The sequence below is a fragment of the Nilaparvata lugens genome, chromosome 8, assembly GCF_014356525.2.
Source record: "Nilaparvata lugens isolate BPH chromosome 8, ASM1435652v1, whole genome shotgun sequence".
NCBI lineage: Eukaryota > Metazoa > Arthropoda > Insecta > Hemiptera > Delphacidae > Nilaparvata > Nilaparvata lugens.
In genome coordinates this window covers 40,160,939-40,179,900 of record NC_052511.1, presented here as the reverse complement: position 1 = coordinate 40,179,900, position 18,962 = coordinate 40,160,939, and the positions used below count along the sequence as shown (strand labels likewise).

The following is an 18,962-nucleotide window of genomic DNA, read 5'->3' as shown; positions in this document are numbered from 1 at the left end:
TATGTGTCGAGGTTATTATCAAATTAATACGAATTTATGCTACAACAGATTAATACAAAAAAAATCCAAAACTATATCTATTACCCTAAGCATCACCTAGTACAATAAATTATACTAAAACCGAGGTACTATTTTTTACCTATAAATTACCTTATTTAAAAAGATTACTACTTAAATCTAAACCCTACTTACTATTAGTTCCTCACTACTATGTATTCCATTACTGAATAACCAATGCCTAATTATATTATAGAATAGATAATAACAATTAATCAATAATAAGTGAGTGGGAACTAAGTGAGCAAGTTGAGATTAATTTAAAATTCAATTCAATTCAGGTCCCAATGTAACCATAAAGGAATCAAATGCACTTTTCCATATTAGGGATCAAAAAAAAAGGAAGCTATGAATATTGTGGTGACCTTCGAAAAGAAGTGTGGTAACAGCGATGGAGTCCCAGCGGAACCCTTTGAAAAGAGTGAGATAGGATCGCTTGATCTGATCCATGACACCTCCGAACATAGTGGGAGCTGCTCGTAGCGCCAACCCAAACTGGAATTGCTCGTTGTCCACTAGTCTAATCGACGACGGCTGTATTCTCTGCAATCAAACATACAACAATAACATCATGCCGTTCAATCAATGCATTGAGTAATGAGTTAAATTAGGGTAACCGTCCACTAAAACCGTATTCAACCGATCCGTTCGGCCGTTGGATCGGACGAATCTGCCGGGCCGAATAAGGTCGTCCATTGGAACCGTTCAAGTCAGTCTAGTTGCCAATTATTGAATTAACTAATATCATAGCCACCAAAATTTTTCATAAACAAAGATTATTTATGATAATATTTAGATATTGAGATTTTGAAGATTGAATAAACAAATATCCACAAAATTAGTTATTCATTACAATAATCTTACCTTCAACAAATATCCACTAAATTAGTTATTCACTATGAAGCAATCTAGCTTTGTTCACAGATTCCTTTGAACATCACAACGATGATATATTTAGTCTCGCATATCCCACAATGGAACATGCTCTTGAACCAAACTTATCAACTTTTCATTGTCCATAGTTACAACTTTATAAAACAGAACAACTTTAAAAAAAAAACAAACAAGATTGTGAAACAATTTTAGGTTGGGAACACTTTGTTGTCTCAGCTCGATTAGTTAGTTCGGCCGAATAGAGCCGGAAAATCGCATTCAATTCGGATCAAAAACTTGATCGGCCGGAGACGGCCGTGTATGAACCTGTTGCAATGGACGAGCATCTATAGCTTTCATTGTTGGGGGATCGTTCGGACGAGTTCGGTAGTTTTCGGCCGATGCTAGTTCGGACGAAATCGGTTCCAGTGGACGGCCCACCTTAAACTGTTATTAATTTACTCTTATAATAGCTATCATAAATTTGTGCCCATTTCAGTGGAAAAACTTACAAGAAATAAATACATTAATACTTAATACAAAGTGAAGCACAATGATAATAAATCCTTATACACCGCGTCCCACGAAGAGTTTTACACGTTTAATTTCATATTACGTGCCCATTCATGCACCTAACTTTTCCAAATCCTATACAGTTTACAAAGTAGGTTCTGAAAATATTCTAGGAAAATTTCAGCTCCCTAACCTTCGTAGAAACAAAATGGCGGTATATTGAAAATTTTACCAATTCGCTTCCTATAAAAACTACTTTGATGAGTAATTAGTCCGGGCTCAAATGTGGAAGATGACTCAATTTCGTTAGGTCTAGCATAAACATGACCGTGATGATGATAAGTCGAAATCACAGGCAAACAAGATGGCCGCCAAAATTTTCAGGATTTTGCTATATCGCTTGTATTTCAATAACCGTTCAAGATATTCAACCGTTTTTTTAGACGAAAATATTTTTAAAATCTTCCTCTACAATTTTTGTTCTATAAAATTTTCCTCTAAAACGCATATTTTTCTAGTTATAACCTTAAAAAGCCCAAAAAAAACATTTTCTCTAAATTTGTTCAAATTTCATTCCATTATAACTTTTTTTGTGCAAGAGATACAAAGAAATTTTAAATCTATGAAATTTAAAGCGTTTTTTCAACTTTGGAAAGTTGCATCTTCATGCACTGTACGTCAAAAAATTAGTTCTCCAGCGCCCTCCAAATAAAACCCTGCATGATTTCTGGTGCATTTTTCCATATGCATGAGGTAACTAGCTAGAACTATAAAATCAATTTTTTCATGACTACTTCAAGATAGAGACTTGCAAATGGTCTCAATCTCTTCGTTACAACAAGGCGAATAAGAATATTGATGATTAAAACAACGAAAATATTCGACATCATTGAAAAATACAAGATGGCGGTCATTATTGACAGAAATTTTTATATCGCTTGTTATTCAGTTATTGTGAGAGATATCGGATTGGTTTTACCACCAAAGTGTTTAGAATTAACCAAACCATGATGTTCGAGAGAATCATCTCATTTCGACCACTCTTTCCATTATTTATTCGATAAATGATATGATCATTATTATTCTACAGTGAAAATAAATTTATTCTGTCAGCATTCCTTAAAGATAACATCGATACTTCCTATTCAACCAATGCTGACAGTAATAAGTGAATCTACTGTTGTAAAGCAGAGCATTCTTTAACAATGAATTGAAATGGAGTTTTTCACACACTGCAAGTACTAACAAGCATTTCTATTTTTTCGACACTTGTTAACAACTGCTTGCTACACTTCACTCGTTCTTTATTAGTATGCAATTCTGATTAATTTTCTGAAAGTGAGATTGTGTGCACCAAAACAAACAGGTGGAATTAATTAATGCAAATTAGGTGCTAACAATGTGAAGAAGCATTAGTCTTTCGGACGGCCAGTGGAATGTTTAATAAAATTACTAAAAAACACTTCATTCTGGGAATATTATTATAATTTAGGTAAGATATGCGTTAATGATGTGAACAAACATTACAGTCTACATTTTTGGCGATCTGTGAGACTTTCAACCATCAGGAGCATTTAATTATGCAAATATTATGAAAATGCTTATGATATTCATTTGCTATGCAGAATGTTGTAGAAGATTGATCTGACCTGTCTTGCAACTTCTCTCATGAACTTCACTCCGGATTCAAAATTTGGGAAAACAATTGAACCGTACTTCCGGCATGGAGGTAGAGGTCGCACCTTCAGCACAACTTCTGTTATAACACCAAGAGTACCTGAAAATCATCATCCATGCAACATGAAAAATGCTTAATACACTATAATGATAATTTTTTCATAAAAAATTGGGGACGAAGAAAGTTTCCGGATTAGCATGCTGTCTTCACCCGATCAGAAACTTATTCAGATCATAACAATGTTATCTGTAAGTAGTCAATAATATTGTGTTTGCAAAAGTAGATAAAATTCAAACTTTCATTTATTAATAAAGACACTAATCATATACAATGAGGAGTTTGATAGAAGAAGGGCCCATGTGCTAAAACCATGTTTTGAGAAAAACGCTGTCAAAGATTTCAAAGTGATTTATAGGAAACTATTATCTTGAGTATCAGTTAGTAATCTAGTCAAATGAAACATCAAAGTTTAATTTGTCTAGTAATTGTGCTACAATAACTGATAATCACTTCCTACATTGTTTAATATTGTATAAAAAACATTACAAACAGAGGCCCTTCTTCAATCAAAGTGATTTTTCTAGGAAATGTTCCAAATGAAGTAGATAAACTAAGATTTTTCATTCGTATTTATTGATATGGAATGAACTTATTGAATATTTCAATAGAGAAAAATGAATAAATGAATAAATGAATAAATGAATTTATTTCCTCCTCAAATTACAAATTACAAAAGTAGAAATTAAATAGTATCTTGGAAATTATACTGATCACGTATCCAGTTGTGTGATCAGATAATCAAAGTATAATTAACAAGGTAAAAACATTATCAACTTAAATAATAAATAATAAAAATAAGAATAAACTTGTATGAAAAAAAATAAAAATAAAAGCTGTGAGTCTAGTCTAGGTGATTAAGATTGCTAAAACAATACTGAAACTACTGCCTGTAGCGCATGAGATAAAAAAAAACAAATAAATTGAAACAGCCCAGAAAACCAAAAACTGGAATAAATGAAATGCATTTAAATGTAATAGTTAATATAATACCGAACATGCCTTAGTGGAATAGTGATTCAATTGAATAATAATATTTTCATGAGAATGGTGCCGTTGAACAATGCTAGCTCAACCTGCACCATTATCTAACAACATTTCTAACCATCCATACGTCGTTCACTGTGAATAACCAGCTCTTTGCTCTCTCACAAAAGATAATATAGGAATCACACCTTCTCAATTCAATTGGCAATTTATTGTAAATATAAGGTCCTAAGTACATAAACGAGTGCCTAAAAATTTCCCTGCTCACCTTTGGTGTCCTACACAGTAGCTGGTTAACGCTTCTCATATTGTAATAAAGATTTCCCGTACCACAGTTTCCGCTTTTCAAATAAAACAATTTTAAAACTTTAAAAACGAATAAATTTTGGATAGGCACTATTTTCAAATTCACATACAAAGGAAAAGAACTCTCTCTTACATTTTTAAACATTATCAATCTTATATAATGATTCTGGGTTATTCTTAACCTATTAATAATAGTTTTAAAAGTTCCACCCCAACATACCAAACCATACTGTAATTGAGAGTGTATGAGAGCATAATACAATGTTTTCATTAGCTGCTCATCGCAGATGCTTCTCAGGAAATAGAACTTTCTTATTGCTCTTCTAACATTTACATGCAAATTTTGAATATGAGTTTTCCATGACATTTTCTCATCATAAGTTAAACCCAAGTACTTGAATGACTTTACCTTTTCAATTTCTTCACAGTCACAATTATCACGATTGTCACAATTTTGTGTATGATATATAATTGGGCCTGCAAAAATGAATGCCTTAAAATCGAAATTGATATATTTTGTCTTTGCAACGTTTACTCTCATTCTATTTATTGTGCACCACTCTTGAAGGATTTTCAAGTCATAGATAATATTATTTTGTACAGTCTTTTTATTTTTATTGGAATAAAAAAAGGCAATATCGTCAGCAAAAGCCTGAATGTGACCATGAAAGTTTTTTGTAAGCAAATCGTTGATAAATAAAATGAATAAAATAGCAGAGGATACGGATCCCTGAGGTACCCCGACAGTGACTGGAAGAGGCTCGCTGAGGCAGTTGCCCACTCTCACCCGCTGCTCCCTATCAGTCAGGAAGCTGCGGAACCACCGCAACGCTAATCCCCTTATCCCAGCCGCTTCGAGCTTCATCAATAAAATTTCATGATTAACAAGATCAAAAGCTTTTGTGAAATCTACAAATAGCCCGGTTGTTTTATTGCCATTATTAAAACTAGAATAAATTAAGTTGGAAAAATTGAAAAGAGCATCTTCTGTCGATTTTCCTCGTTGAAAACCATATTGGCTTTGGGAGAAAAAATTTAATTTATTGAGATAATTAGCTAAACGCTTGATCATTAATTTTTCTAGAATTTTCGAAAAAACAGATAGTAGAGTAATAGGTCTAATATTATTCAATTTCAAAGAGTTGATTTTCTTATAGATTGGCGTGACAATACTTTGCTTTAATAAGTCAGGGAAAATTCCATCGTTAAAACTCAGGTTAAAAATATAGGTGAGGACGGATGCAATATAAGGGGCGATCTTTTTAATCAAAAGCACGTTAAAGCTATCAAAACCAGATGACTTTTTATTTTTTAAACTGCGTATCGTTATCAATATTTCGTCGATAGTTGTTGGCTCTATAAAGAAAGATTGACAGTGGTGATGAAGACCCAGGCCGAGAGAAGAAGGTGCGATGTTATCAGGCTGTGCAACATTCATGAGATAATTATTAACTTTATCAGCTACGCTTTGCGGTTCACAGTCTAATTCTCCGTTTTCTAACTCAACCTTATCAAATTTATTATTTCGGCATTCACCAGTTAAGCTGTTTATAATTCTCCATTGCTTTCCTGGGTCGCCATCAGCACAACGAATACTATTAGAATAATAACGTTTTTTAATGTAATCAATTTCAACTTTAAGTCTATCATAAAAATTTGTATAATAAGACCTAAAAGTTAGATCATATGGTCTTTTCTTTACTAGTGCATACAGTTTCTTCCTTTTCTCTATTTTCCTTAATAGGCTAATCGTCATCCAAGGGCTTAGGTTCTTAGCTCTAGCGAGCTTTCTATTAGAGATTGTTACAGTTTTTGAACATTCATTCACAATATCAGATAGAATAGAATGGAACCTTTCATAACTTAAGTTAACGTCATCAATAGAATAAACTACATTCCAATTTATCGCCCTTAGAATATCACATACGTTATCAATATCCACATATTTTTTAGCTAGGGTTTCATCATTTTTTCCTCGACAGTTGCGAACTAGATTAAATTTCAATCCTAACAAACAATGATCTGTCACATTCAAATCAAATATTGCATGCGTGAAACAGTTTATTTGCTTATGTTTGATAAAAATATGATCAATCAGTGTTCGAGACATTTTAGTGATTCTAGTTGCTTTATCAACAACTATGGATGAAAAACCATTGTTCTCCATTAAACTTAAATAGTTACAAGAAGCGTTTTTTCCATCTAATAGATCGATATTTACATCACCTACTACAATTGTATTAGATGTAAATTGATTAATTTTTGATTCTAATTCGGTTATAAATCTGATTTCAGTGAATTCTTGAAGTCTGTAAACACAAAATAGTTTAAAATTGTGATTTCTAATTTTTACATCCAGTACAAGAGTGTCAGCTGTTTCCATGCTATGGACATCTCCTTGTGTAGCACATACAGAGTTTAATGTGTAGCATATCACACCGCCCGCTCTATACGAGTCGTTGCAGTGAGCAAAAATATTGTAATTTGGGATATTATACAATTTAACTTCATCAGAATTGATCCATACTTCACTCAGAATTATAAACGTGACAGAGTTTCGAATTTGAGAAAATTCAGCCAAAAAGTTATTGAAATTTTGTCTCATGCTTCTAATATTACAATAAATAAGTGTAAAAATGTTATTCTCTTTTAAATTATCAATTTCGAAGAAATTATCTTTTAAAGAATATAAGTAATCGTTTTCGTTCATTCAGAGGTTATTGATAATAAAGGGATAGAAACAAATTAATAAACTATATGTAACACAAAACTATAAAACTTGAACAAGCATGCTTTAAATAAAAATAAGAAGATTTCTCTGCGTAATATTAAAAGTTGAAAGCATCAAGTACATATTAAAGTGAAAAGTATTTTCACATTCTTTAGAATAAAATATCATTGCAGAAATACCTTATTTCAAGTTATCAATATCCGATTCACACATAACCTTCTGGCATTTTTCCCCATCAGATCTTCTAATAAAAAACTTTCCCTCACGACACCAGACATATTTTATTCCGACAGCTCGGCACTTTACTTTCAATTTGGCAAGAAACACTTTATTCACTGGAGCGAGATGCTCATTAATATACACTTTTGATCTCTTGAAGGCGGGATTTATGTTATACGCTGTTATGGATTCCTTATTCTCCCTATACTTCTTGATCCATTGGTCCCTGATAGCTCGATGCGTGAACTGTACGATGAGGGAAGGAGCTCGGTCGTTGCGAAAGCCAGCAACTCGGTGCGCCGCGTTGATGTGCGACTCTTCCACCGCGACGCCAATCGCCGCGCCGACATCCATCACTAATTTGATGACTTCCTCTTTTGGAGTTGCCGGGACGCCACTTATCTCTATGTTGCTTCGCCGTGTGTATTGTTCAAGTGAACGAACACGTTCCTGTAGATCGGTTACTTGATTTGATAGAGTATTACTTGTTTCACGAAGAATGGTGTTCTCAGCTTTAAGCGTTTCGATGCTGTTCTTGAGCTCTGCCATTAGTGTATTTGAGGCGTCCACACTAGCTGAGAGGAATACAACTGACTTGGTCAACTCTGTCACCTCGTCCTTAACAGTTTTTAATTCAGTAAAAATATCGGTTTTAAAGCATTCAAACATTTTAGACAGAATGTCTTTGGTAATCGGTGCACCGGTATTAGGCCCAGAAAACACATTCGCAGCATCTCGACAGTCTTTACATCTCCATTGTTTCACAGAGCGTACCTTTGTCTCCTCGTTTTCGTCCTTAATGCAGGATATATGAAATGATCTCTTACAGTTACCGGAGCAATTTATAATTTCCGAGGGCTTAACTGAACCAAGAACGATACTACATACGCCACAGGTAGTAGACATGTTAGTTAATTATTAAAACAAAACACTTTGAAAATTTTCGAAAACAGGCTACTTCAGACTAGAACACGAGTTGTTGGTTATCACAAAGCAGTAGTAACGTCTTATCGGCACGGCTGCCTCGACTAGACTGGTATTTTCGAATAAAAAAGCAAACATATTAACCTACTATTCATTATCAGAACTAGCATCACTTTCTTCACCATCTGAGACATTATGAACCTCTGATGTAAAAGTTTCATGAAAAAAAGATATTTTATCCTAAGGTAGAAAAGGAAATAAACTTTTCAAATCAGCAACTTTTGGTTTTGAGGCTGTTCCTGACTGAGCTTTTTCAAACAAAATAGCACTATCAAAATGGGTTTTCAGGAACTAAAATGAAGTGGACCCACCAATGTCATAATAACTTTTGTAACCAAGAACAGTCCCAAATGTTGAGTAACCAATTTTCACGTATTTTTGACTTAATTTCATCATCAATTTCAACACTTCGATTTACAACAATATTATCATTATTCATTGCTAACGTGCATGCCGAAATACCATGTGTAGAGTAGAGAGCCTATGTAACCTAGAAGCCCCGCTCAAACGCTTGACACTGCCTTCTTAAAATCGACGTCGCATCGTTCAGAAAAAACATAGAGGTATGAAACTTTGTAGACATATAGAAAAGATGGCGGCGAATTCAAAAAGCACTTTGACGGAAAAAGGGCCTAAAGTTCTTAGTGCCCTTTTTCCATCAAACTCCTCGTAATTATTACGATTAGTGCCTTTATTAATTAATGAAACATTAAATTGTATCTACTATGGCAAACACAATAAACACTAAATAAAAGTTGGGAAGTTAATATTATTGACAATGAATCATAATTATATCATATGTATGGTTAGTGCCTTTATTAATAAATGAAAGATTGAATTTTATCTACTATAGCAAACACAATACTGACTACTTACAGATAGCATAGTTATCATCTGAATGAAATGCAAGGGTTATAATTGACCGAACCAAGTGAGGTCTAACATTCAAGTCGACGGTTTGGCATTTATCTTAATGTTTAAATGTTTATTTGTTGCACATTTACGGCGAAACGCGGTGATAGATTTTCCTGAAATTTGATAGGTATGTTCCTTTTTTAATTGCGCGTCGACGTATATACAAGGTTTTTGGAAATTTTGCATTTCCAAAGAATACATAAAAGGAAAAAGGAGCATCCTTCATACGCCAATATTAGAGTAAAAGTCAGACTTAGAATTATTCATCACTAGCCGTCAGGCTCGCTTCGCTCGCCATATCCGTCTAGCCAGGGGGCTTTGCCCCCTGGACCCCCGACTGGATCGTCCAAGAATGAGATCAGCAGGCTCGTTTCGCTCGCCTGCATTTTTCATTTGAGCATTTTTATCATATGTTAGGACAATCCAGTCGGGGGTCCAGACTAAACGGATATGGCGAGCGAAGCGAGCCTGACGGCTAGTAATATAATATTCCCAGGATTGAAGTAGCGGTGCCCAATCAATTTTTCCGCGGTAAATGCATTTAAATCTTCAACTTGGTGCCAACCTAACAAATAAACTCAACTTAATGCCAACCTGACAAAATTATTAATTTAGTTGCCAGTTAACAACTGTTTCGAAGAGGTACTCTATCTAGATTATAGTTCTATAGTAACATATGATATGGAATTTTTCAATTATAATTATGAGATTGGGAGAAGAAGAATATACATGCTAAAAGACGAACTTTAAACCCTTAAAAACAACCCTTAGAGTTGAAATATTGCCAAAAGATTTCTTAGTGCGCCTCTAAAGGGCCAACTGAACATACCTACCAAATTTGAACGTTTTTGGTCCGGTAGATTTTTAGTTATGCGAGTGAGTGAGTGAGTGAGTGAGTGAGTGAGTGAATCAGACAGTCAGTCAGTCAGTGAGTGAGTGCCATTTGGCTTTTATATACAGGGTGTTTCAGAAGTAGTGTCGAGAATTTTAGGGTATTGTACCTGGATGCTAGGAGACTACAAATGTCATATTTGAAGTGTCCAAAACTCAGCGGTTATCCTTATAGCTGCCATTTTGTTTTTTTCACTTAAAAATTTTTATCTCAAGAACGAAATGTTGTATTGATCTGAAATTTGGCATGAATATTTATGCTATAAAGACTCAACTATAAAAAATAAAAAAAAAATTTTCGTTGAAATTTTTCAAAATGGCGGCCATTTTAAATTTTTGATGGCGAATATCTCGAAAACCGTCCATTTTACAGAAAATTTACAAGAGACAAAAAAGTTAGCAAATTTTTTCACGATTCCAATGATACCTAATTTATTAAGATTGGTCGAAGAATAACAGAGAAATTAATTTTTTTCGTACTGCATGCATGACCACTTTTCACCATTTAAAGATCAATATTAATTTTTTAATTCCAGATGTATTTAAGATGAAGCTTTGAAACTCGGTATGGCTCCATATGGGCAAACAGATGATTTTACAATGGTTTTCAGATGATAATGTTTGTCTTGTAAAAGTATTGTTGTTTCATTAAAAGTAAAGAACCAGATGTAGTGCTTCCTATTTCTTAGTCTCACGTTTCCTAGGTCTTATTTCTATCTTAAATTTCCAGTTTCAATATTTTCTTACGTTGCTTCTACACAAATATTAATTATTGTAATGGAATTTAGTTCGCTGGAGTACACCGATATTCACTTCATGTATGGAGCAGCTCTTGGCAATGCGACCGAAGCAAGAAGAATGTATGCAGCTGCATTTCCAAACCGCCGTCTCCCTTCCGACAAGGTGTTCACAAGAACTCACAATCGGCTGAGAGAAGTTGGTTCATTTGAACGGAACAGGGTAATTGCTGGTAGGCCTCGAGCAGTTCGAAATGTTGCTTTTGAAGAGGAAGTATTGCAGAAATTCGATTTCAATCCTAGAACGAGTACGAGAGCAGTTGCAAAGCAAATCAATTCAAGTGCTTCTTCTGTGTGGCGTGTACTAAACAAGGAAAGACTTCACCCCTTCCGCTTTCAAAAAGTTCACTCATTGGTTGAACGCGACTATGAGCCAAGAGTAAACTGTGCCCGTTGGTTTCTTCAGCAAGACATTATCCAACCAAATTTTCTAGAAAATGTGTTATTTACCGATGAGTCCAGCTTTACAAGAGAAGGAATCTTCAACTCTCGCAACAGTCACGTCTGGGCCTTAGACAATCCTCATGAGGTCAAAGTGCGTGGTTATCAGCATAGATTTTCGCTGAATGTTTGGACGGGTATCTTAGGTAATCGCGTGATTGGACCATACATTCTTCCTAATCGTCTGAATTCTCCCACGTACATTACTTTTTAAGAGACATACTACCAGAACTTTTGGAAGATGTGCCTCTTGCAAACAGATATAATATTTGGTTTCAACATGATGGTGCCCCTGCTCATTTCGGAAATGTTGTTACGGACTTTCTGAACATGACCTATCGTCAGCGGTGGATTGGGCGGGGTGGACCAGTACCGTGGCCCGCACGTTCACCTGACCTCAACCCTTTAGATTTTTTTTCTGGGGCCATATGAAAGACCTTGTTTACAGCACGCCAGTAGAAAACGAAGAAGACCTTGTGGCAAGAGTGGTTGCTGCAGCAGGTGCCATTCAAGATGATGAAAATGCTTTTATAGCAGTTCGACGGTCCATGATTGAAAGGTGCAGACTGTGTAATCAAGTTGAAGGACGGCATTTTGAGCAATTGCTGCATTAGTATCAGTGAACCGATTTGAGTGAAATTAATATTTTTCAATGTAAAATAAAATTTGGAGGAAAGTTATTCTTGTATATTTCTGTAATAAGAACGGTTTTCATGAAATTATAAAAAAAATTAATATTGATCTTTAAATGGTGAAAAGTGGTCATGCATGCAGTACGAAAAAAATTAATTTCTCTGTTATTCTTCGACCAATCTTAATAAATTAGGTATCATTGGAATCGTGAAAAAATTTGCTAACTTTTTTGTCTCTTGTAAATTTTCTGTAAAATGGACGGTTTTCGAGATATTCGCCATCAAAAATATAAATCTGGGTACACTTTTAAATTATTTCGTCACGTAATAATTTAGAAGAGTACTCAGATTTATATTAAAAGTAGCCCTAAAGATAAAATGCAGTAATCAAATAAATGTTATTCGTCGAGAATAGTTATTTGTGCAACTAGTGCGCAAAGTGACAGTTTTCTGCACCGAAAGAAACGTTTACGCCCGAGCCGTAGGCTCGGGCGGAATGGTTTCTTGAGTGCAGCAGAGGAACTTTGCGCACGTATTTCACATTAAGTTTTTCCTACAGTTACAATTGAATATGAAAAGTGGGTAATTATGGGTAAAATTGCCTGAAATGCATCAAATGTTTTTCTGTGTAATTTTATTATTGATAAAAACCTTAATCCTAAAATCCCAAAGTCCTCGTTGTCCTTGGTTATAATATATAATGAATAATAATTAGCGCGTTGTGCTTGGTTGCACCTCTGCTCACTATAGCAGCCACAGCAGTCACTGTTACCAACTTCATTTTGATTTTGTTGCACTGTTGCTCCATATAACCTACTAAGTATTTTGCGTTGCCATGTTGCAAATCTGGAGTGCAGAAAAATTTTTCCCGCACTAGAGCGGAAAAGTGATTCTTTGCGTTCTGTAATCAGTGCAGCAATGGCCACTTTTCAACGTAACTGTAGGAAATAGTTATTTGTGCAACTAGTGCGCAAAGTGACAGTTTGCTGCATCGAAAGAAACGTTTACGCCCGAGCCGTAGGCGAGGGCGGAATGGTTTCTTGAGTGCAGCAAACGAACTTTGCGCACGTATTTCACATTAAATTTTTCCTACAGTTACCATTGGATATGAAAAGTGGGTAATTATGGGTAAAATTGCCTGAATAATGTATGTGTGTTTGAATGGCGGGGGGCAGCTGTGTGGTGTGTGCTGTGGTGGCACTGTGCTGTCGTTGTCCTCCATTATAATATCTACTTAATAATTAGCGCGTTGTGCTTCGTTGCACCTCTGCTCACTATAGCAGCCACAGCAGTCACTGTTACCAACTTCATTTTGATTTTGCTGCACTGGTGCTCCATATAACCTACTAACTATTTTGCGTTGTCATGCTGCAAATCTGGAGTACGCAAAGTACTCACTTTGCCCACTAGTGCGGAAAAGTGATTCTTTGCAGCCTGCAATCAGTGCACAAATGGTCACTTTTCAGGGTATCTGTAGGAAAAATGTATTTTTGAAACAATTAAATAATTTTTAGACATTACCGTATGAGAAACACAAATTAAAATACCTGAATTGACATTTTAAAAGTTGATAACTAACCATCCTAGACTTCATCCATGCTTCAGTTAGCCTACTCATATAGGTTAGACCTACTCGTACCGGTATAAATAATATTGAAAGTTTTTTTTCAGAATTATTTCCATTGAAATTACTTATTTTAAATAGGATTTATATTTTTCTATTATTTTTTTAAAAAATTGGAATAGAATGCCTACCAAATTACTCAATTTCTATTGTTTTGAAATTCAGATTGGTGTATCACAGCTTTTTAAATTAGCCGCCATTTCAGGTTTGTATAGAGATAAAATCTGATCTCAGTTATGGAAGCAAATTTTTGAATAAAATTATGTAGAAATGTATATTCTTGATTAATTTGACATTAAATTGATTATTTTATCAAGGAAATGATAATTATTATTAGATAAGGTTTAATGGGATGAATTGAGTAACAACTGTGTACACTCAGTGGCAAAATGGAGAGACTTGGCAACGTTTTTCTCCTATCTTTCTTCACAGACATTATAACGTGGACCTCACTATATCTATCATTACTGTCTTGGCCGTATGAAGGTGTAAGAACGGCACAGTATGAGAGGCTACCAGCGGCACATAGCTTCACGAAAAAGAACTACTTGAGAAGAAGAGCTTCTGTACATAGTGGACTATCAGCTTGAGTTACAGTCCGGGTCCTGTGGCTGTGCCTATCAACGGAGGGCCACTACACTACAGTACTACCCGTTCAAAAACATCGAACATTTTTGAAAATGTATCTTCCCATAAGCAACAATACTCTTTTGTATCTCCTTGAAAGCAACGTGTTTCATCCGAAAAGATACACAAGGAGCTTTAATATAATGTATCTTTCCATAAGCCACAGATGATTTTTGTATCTTCTCAAAAGCAACGTGTTTTATCCGAAAATATACACAAGGAGCGTTTTGGAGTTACGTCCTTTTAGCACAACACAGCCTATCAGCTGGCATTCGTTCAACATGCTCTTTCCATTGTTGGTGATACGTTGCTACTCTCTCGTTCATGAAGAATCTCTGTGTGTAGGGAGCTTCCTCCATCTAGTGATCTAGGGTCTCTGAAGCCTGATGTTTTTGCAAAGCTGTGAATATTATCATATCTTGCCTATATGCCGTTTCAAAGTCACGGAGGCAAAGCTACGGGACGTGTACTATTATAACAGTGAAATCTGGAACATAAACACCCTATACCTTGGGCTATCTTCTAATGCTATATTTTCTCATTGATAGTAGTGAGATAGTATTGAATATTGATGGTACCTTCTGATCCGAGTATGACATGGTTGAAGTCGGGTCCAATGGAGGCCCTAGGCACATGTGAGAGGCCCTTTACGAGGGTGCCCTGAGGACTGACCATCTTGGCCTGCACCAAGAGGTCCTCTATGTTGCCGTATGTGTTCTTTTTCATGCCAGATGCTCTGGTCGCCACCCACCCGCCAACGCTGCAACATAACAAATATTCAATGAAATGGCCAAAGATATTGGGATTATCCCATAATGAAATAAAAACACAATATTTTTATTGTATTTAGGAACAATTCTAAAACACATGTTTTCTGTATTTTTTTAGAACACAATATATTTCTTGTCTTATAGAACAATTCTACAACATCTGTAGATGAATTTAGCCTATAGTTGAATTAAGATAGGCTCAAAACTGTAATTGAAAAAAATCAATTTAAAGGTTTAGCCTGCAGTTGAATTAAGATAGACCAAAAAATCTTGTCTCTGGCTTGGAAATGTGCAATACCAGCACGAAACGGACGTCGCCACATCAAAGAATGTGAGTGTTTTTTCACTTTAAAGTTTTATGAAATACGATAGTAATAAAAATATAGTCTATTGCGAAAATTCAAAAGTAATAGATAATAAAACAGGAGTAGAACTACAATGGAGCAAGGTTTTACAATAATAAAATACAGTACCAATTAAATTCATAGTAGACATATTTCATGATTCAGAATTTACCTTCATACAATATAGAAATATTTATCGGGTATGAAAATAATTTTAAAGCCCATTGACGACTTGAATTAAAATTCAGGCGGTGAGACCTTCCCGAAAGGGACTCCCCACCAACAAAAGCCATATGAATTTACTTTTTTATCGGGTACAGTGAAAATGTTCATATAATGGGCCCGTTCTGTGTACATGGAATGTGGTAAATTGTCCGATTCACAATTTACCAGGTAAAAAGTTCCGCGTTCCATGGGAAGAGTTTTGACAGATTCTGTACCAGAAACCACCAGTTCCAGTTCCAAAATCCTGTCCCACAGTCGAAGCGTGGTAAATTGTCCGACCTGGTACAGTTCCAACTATCTGAGCTCTCATTGGTCGATTATTGTAGTCTGCTTGCTTCTATGAACATGCGCTGATAGTTTGTTTGTTCACTATAGCATAACCATAGAATACATAACCAACAATATGAGTTTGATAACCATTCATTAAATGAATTTTTCTCTATATAAAATTTTAGAGTAATGTAATAAAAGAAATGCACACTTTTCTAGACGGTAAGTTTGTAAAACAGCCTTTCTTCATTCACGCAGCTAGTAAACGACACATTTTAGTGTAAATCAACTTTATATGTGCGCGCCAAAAGCTTGAACCAACGATTTTGAAATGGCGTTCCATGGCAACATTTTGCACTAGTTAAGTGATGGAACAATTTACGATTGGAGCTGGAACAATTTACTGTATACAGAACGTACACATTTTAATATATTAAAATTGAAAAAAAGAGAAGACTTGTAGATTGAAAAATATTGAGAAATATTCAACAAGTATGAGAAATTGAATTGTACTTCAGATTGACTATTATTGTAGTTTGTTCAATATTCACTATTTCAGAAATGGAACTTTCTCCAAGTGAGATAGTAAACAAAATAGTCTTGAATTCCTTGATACAAACTGTTTCATCTAGTGTTAACTCTAAACTGACGACTTGTAGACTAACAAAATTGTTGAGAATCTATATAAATGAAAATCGAGCCTTAAGTTTTGACGTTCAATAACTTTTTATGTGTGCACCGAAATTGATGATTTTTTTCAGTTGTGTTTGTTATGTTCAGGAGCAGGTTTATGGCCTATCAAACTTATGATCCGAATTCAGGACTCTTTTCTACGATCCTTCAAAGTTCACGTATGGGAGAAGATTTGTGAGCTGGCCACACGCAGAAATAAAAATCAGCTGTTATAATCATTTCGTCATCCAACAGCCGTCGGTCACTACCTCCGTAAACAAAGCCGTAGTGCATTTGTGTGACGTCAGCACAAGTAGGGCTTCTACACCAATAAAAATTCGTTGATATGAGCTATATCAGCTAGTGTTTTATTGGTGTAGGAGCCCTATCTGTGCTGACGTCACACGAATGCACTATGGCTTTGTTTACGGAGGTAGTGCGTCGGTAGATCAGTTATTCAATTTTTTTCTACTGATTCACAAAATTTTAATTCTCAATAATACCGCGGTACGAACGACGTAAAAACTTGGGTCGTACAACTCGAAATGTTGTAAATTTAGCAAGGGAAAATCAGCAGCAAGGAGATATACCATCCAATTTCCCAGCAAGCTGCATTCAACTATACATAAAAATACAAACTTCTGCACAACTAACTAAGCACATAGGAAGTCCATATTGATATAGCCTATAAATGTAAATACTGGTTTTTGGATAATTTAAATAAAATATAGTGCATCAGATTAAGTTAGGGCTAAGCCCACCTGAGGAGGCGCGGCTTGTTGATACAAAGTGTTGATCTTATGTAGATTGCCTTATCACACAGTTCCACGTCATGTCCGATTCAGTGTGTGTGAGTTGCCGAAATGCCGCATCGCGCCTCCTCAGGTGTGCATCCAGCTAAAGTTTGTCATGAGATGCATTAACTATCTGGCGGTACAAAGTTCGCCGGGCCAGCTAGTATTAAATATTTACTCACTGAATACCATGTGAATCGAAGCATGCTTCAGTCAGCGAGTGATTATTTGATATTTTCCACAATAATTATATATTAGAATGCAAGTAATAATTTTAGTGTAGAATCTTGATAAACAGAATCATTTATGGCAGAGCATTTATCAATACTTTCATCAGTAGACGAGCTCGTTAAATTGGAATCAGTATTATAGACATGCAATATTTCTGGAATTAATTAGATCAACAATAATTGGTTCTAATAATAATCTAATGACCTTGAGAACTCGTAGGAGTCGGGTTCATGGCCTGTTGTGAGTCCTTGATCGTGCAGAGCTCTTTCCAGATCCTGTCCTATCATTCCTGCCTCACAGCAGATTGTCAGATTTTCCTTGTCAACCCACAGTATCCTGTTCTGCAACATTCAAATGCATTCAATTGGAAATTAGTTCAAGTAGCTACAGATTGAATAAATTTATTACTAAAAGACTATTTTCAGTCAAATTATTGGGAAGGAACATCTATAATATAATAAAGAAGAAATTGGCTTATACAGCGGTAGGAGATAGGAAATTCACGAATGACGAATCATCACGTATGAACTACTGGACAGATTTACTTGAAATTTTGCAAATTGCTTCTTTATTTACAGAGGATGGTTATAGGCCTATTCTAAATTCTTCAAGATTGCAGTAGGTCAAGTTTTCAGTTTATCAAGTTTTTAATTAGACCCTTGCGGAGCACGGGTAACCTGCTAGTCTGTTATAAAGTGAATAAACTTTCATTTTAGTAAGGAAAAATGGGCTCTTCCATGGCACATTTTAGGTGAAATCAGAATACAAGAGAATTTGTAATGTTTTCAAATTAGAAATGCTTCATACTATTCTAACAATACTTGGTCATATTCATAAACCTTGTTAAAGTTGAAACTATCCTAGTTTCTGAATGAATGTATTGTTGAAAATAGTTTCAAATTCATGCTAAATGAAACCCAGAATGATCTTTCATCCATTTATCTACTCATTAACAATAAATACAATGCCTTAAGAATCAACAGGCATATGCCAAAAACTGCTTCAATCCCTACTATAACATTAACTTTGTAATATTCATTAACTTTGATAAACTAGTTTTAAATTCAAGCTAAATGAAACCCAGAATGATCTTTTATCCATTTATCCACTGACTATAAATACAATGCCTCAAGATTCAACAGACATAATTATGCAAAAAACTGCATAAATCCTTAATTTTAAATTAACAATGTCAACGTTCATTTCCAATTCATAAATAGTTTTTAGTCAAAATGAGCATAAACTAGAATTATTCTGAATTCCTCAAATTCTTATGAAAAAATTAACATTTGAATAAAATAAATTCTAAAAATTGACAATTTAC

At 34.9% G+C, this 18,962-nt stretch overlaps 1 protein-coding gene across 2 annotated transcripts in view; it reads right to left on the bottom strand.

The window, feature by feature from the left end:
* LOC111054684 (alkyldihydroxyacetonephosphate synthase) overlaps positions 1–18,962 on the bottom strand; it is a 41,228-nt gene that overhangs the window by 12,490 nt on the left and 9,776 nt on the right. For both annotated transcript variants that reach the window (XM_022341755.2, XM_022341754.2), the window contains exons 6-9: positions 17,843–17,979; positions 14,911–15,092; positions 3,093–3,220; positions 423–600 (exon numbers count right to left, since the gene is read on the bottom strand). In XM_022341755.2, coding sequence (XP_022197447.2) covers positions 423–600; positions 3,093–3,220; positions 14,911–15,092; positions 17,843–17,979 — 625 coding nt within the window. The remainder of the gene's footprint in view (positions 1–422; positions 601–3,092; positions 3,221–14,910; positions 15,093–17,842; positions 17,980–18,962) is intronic.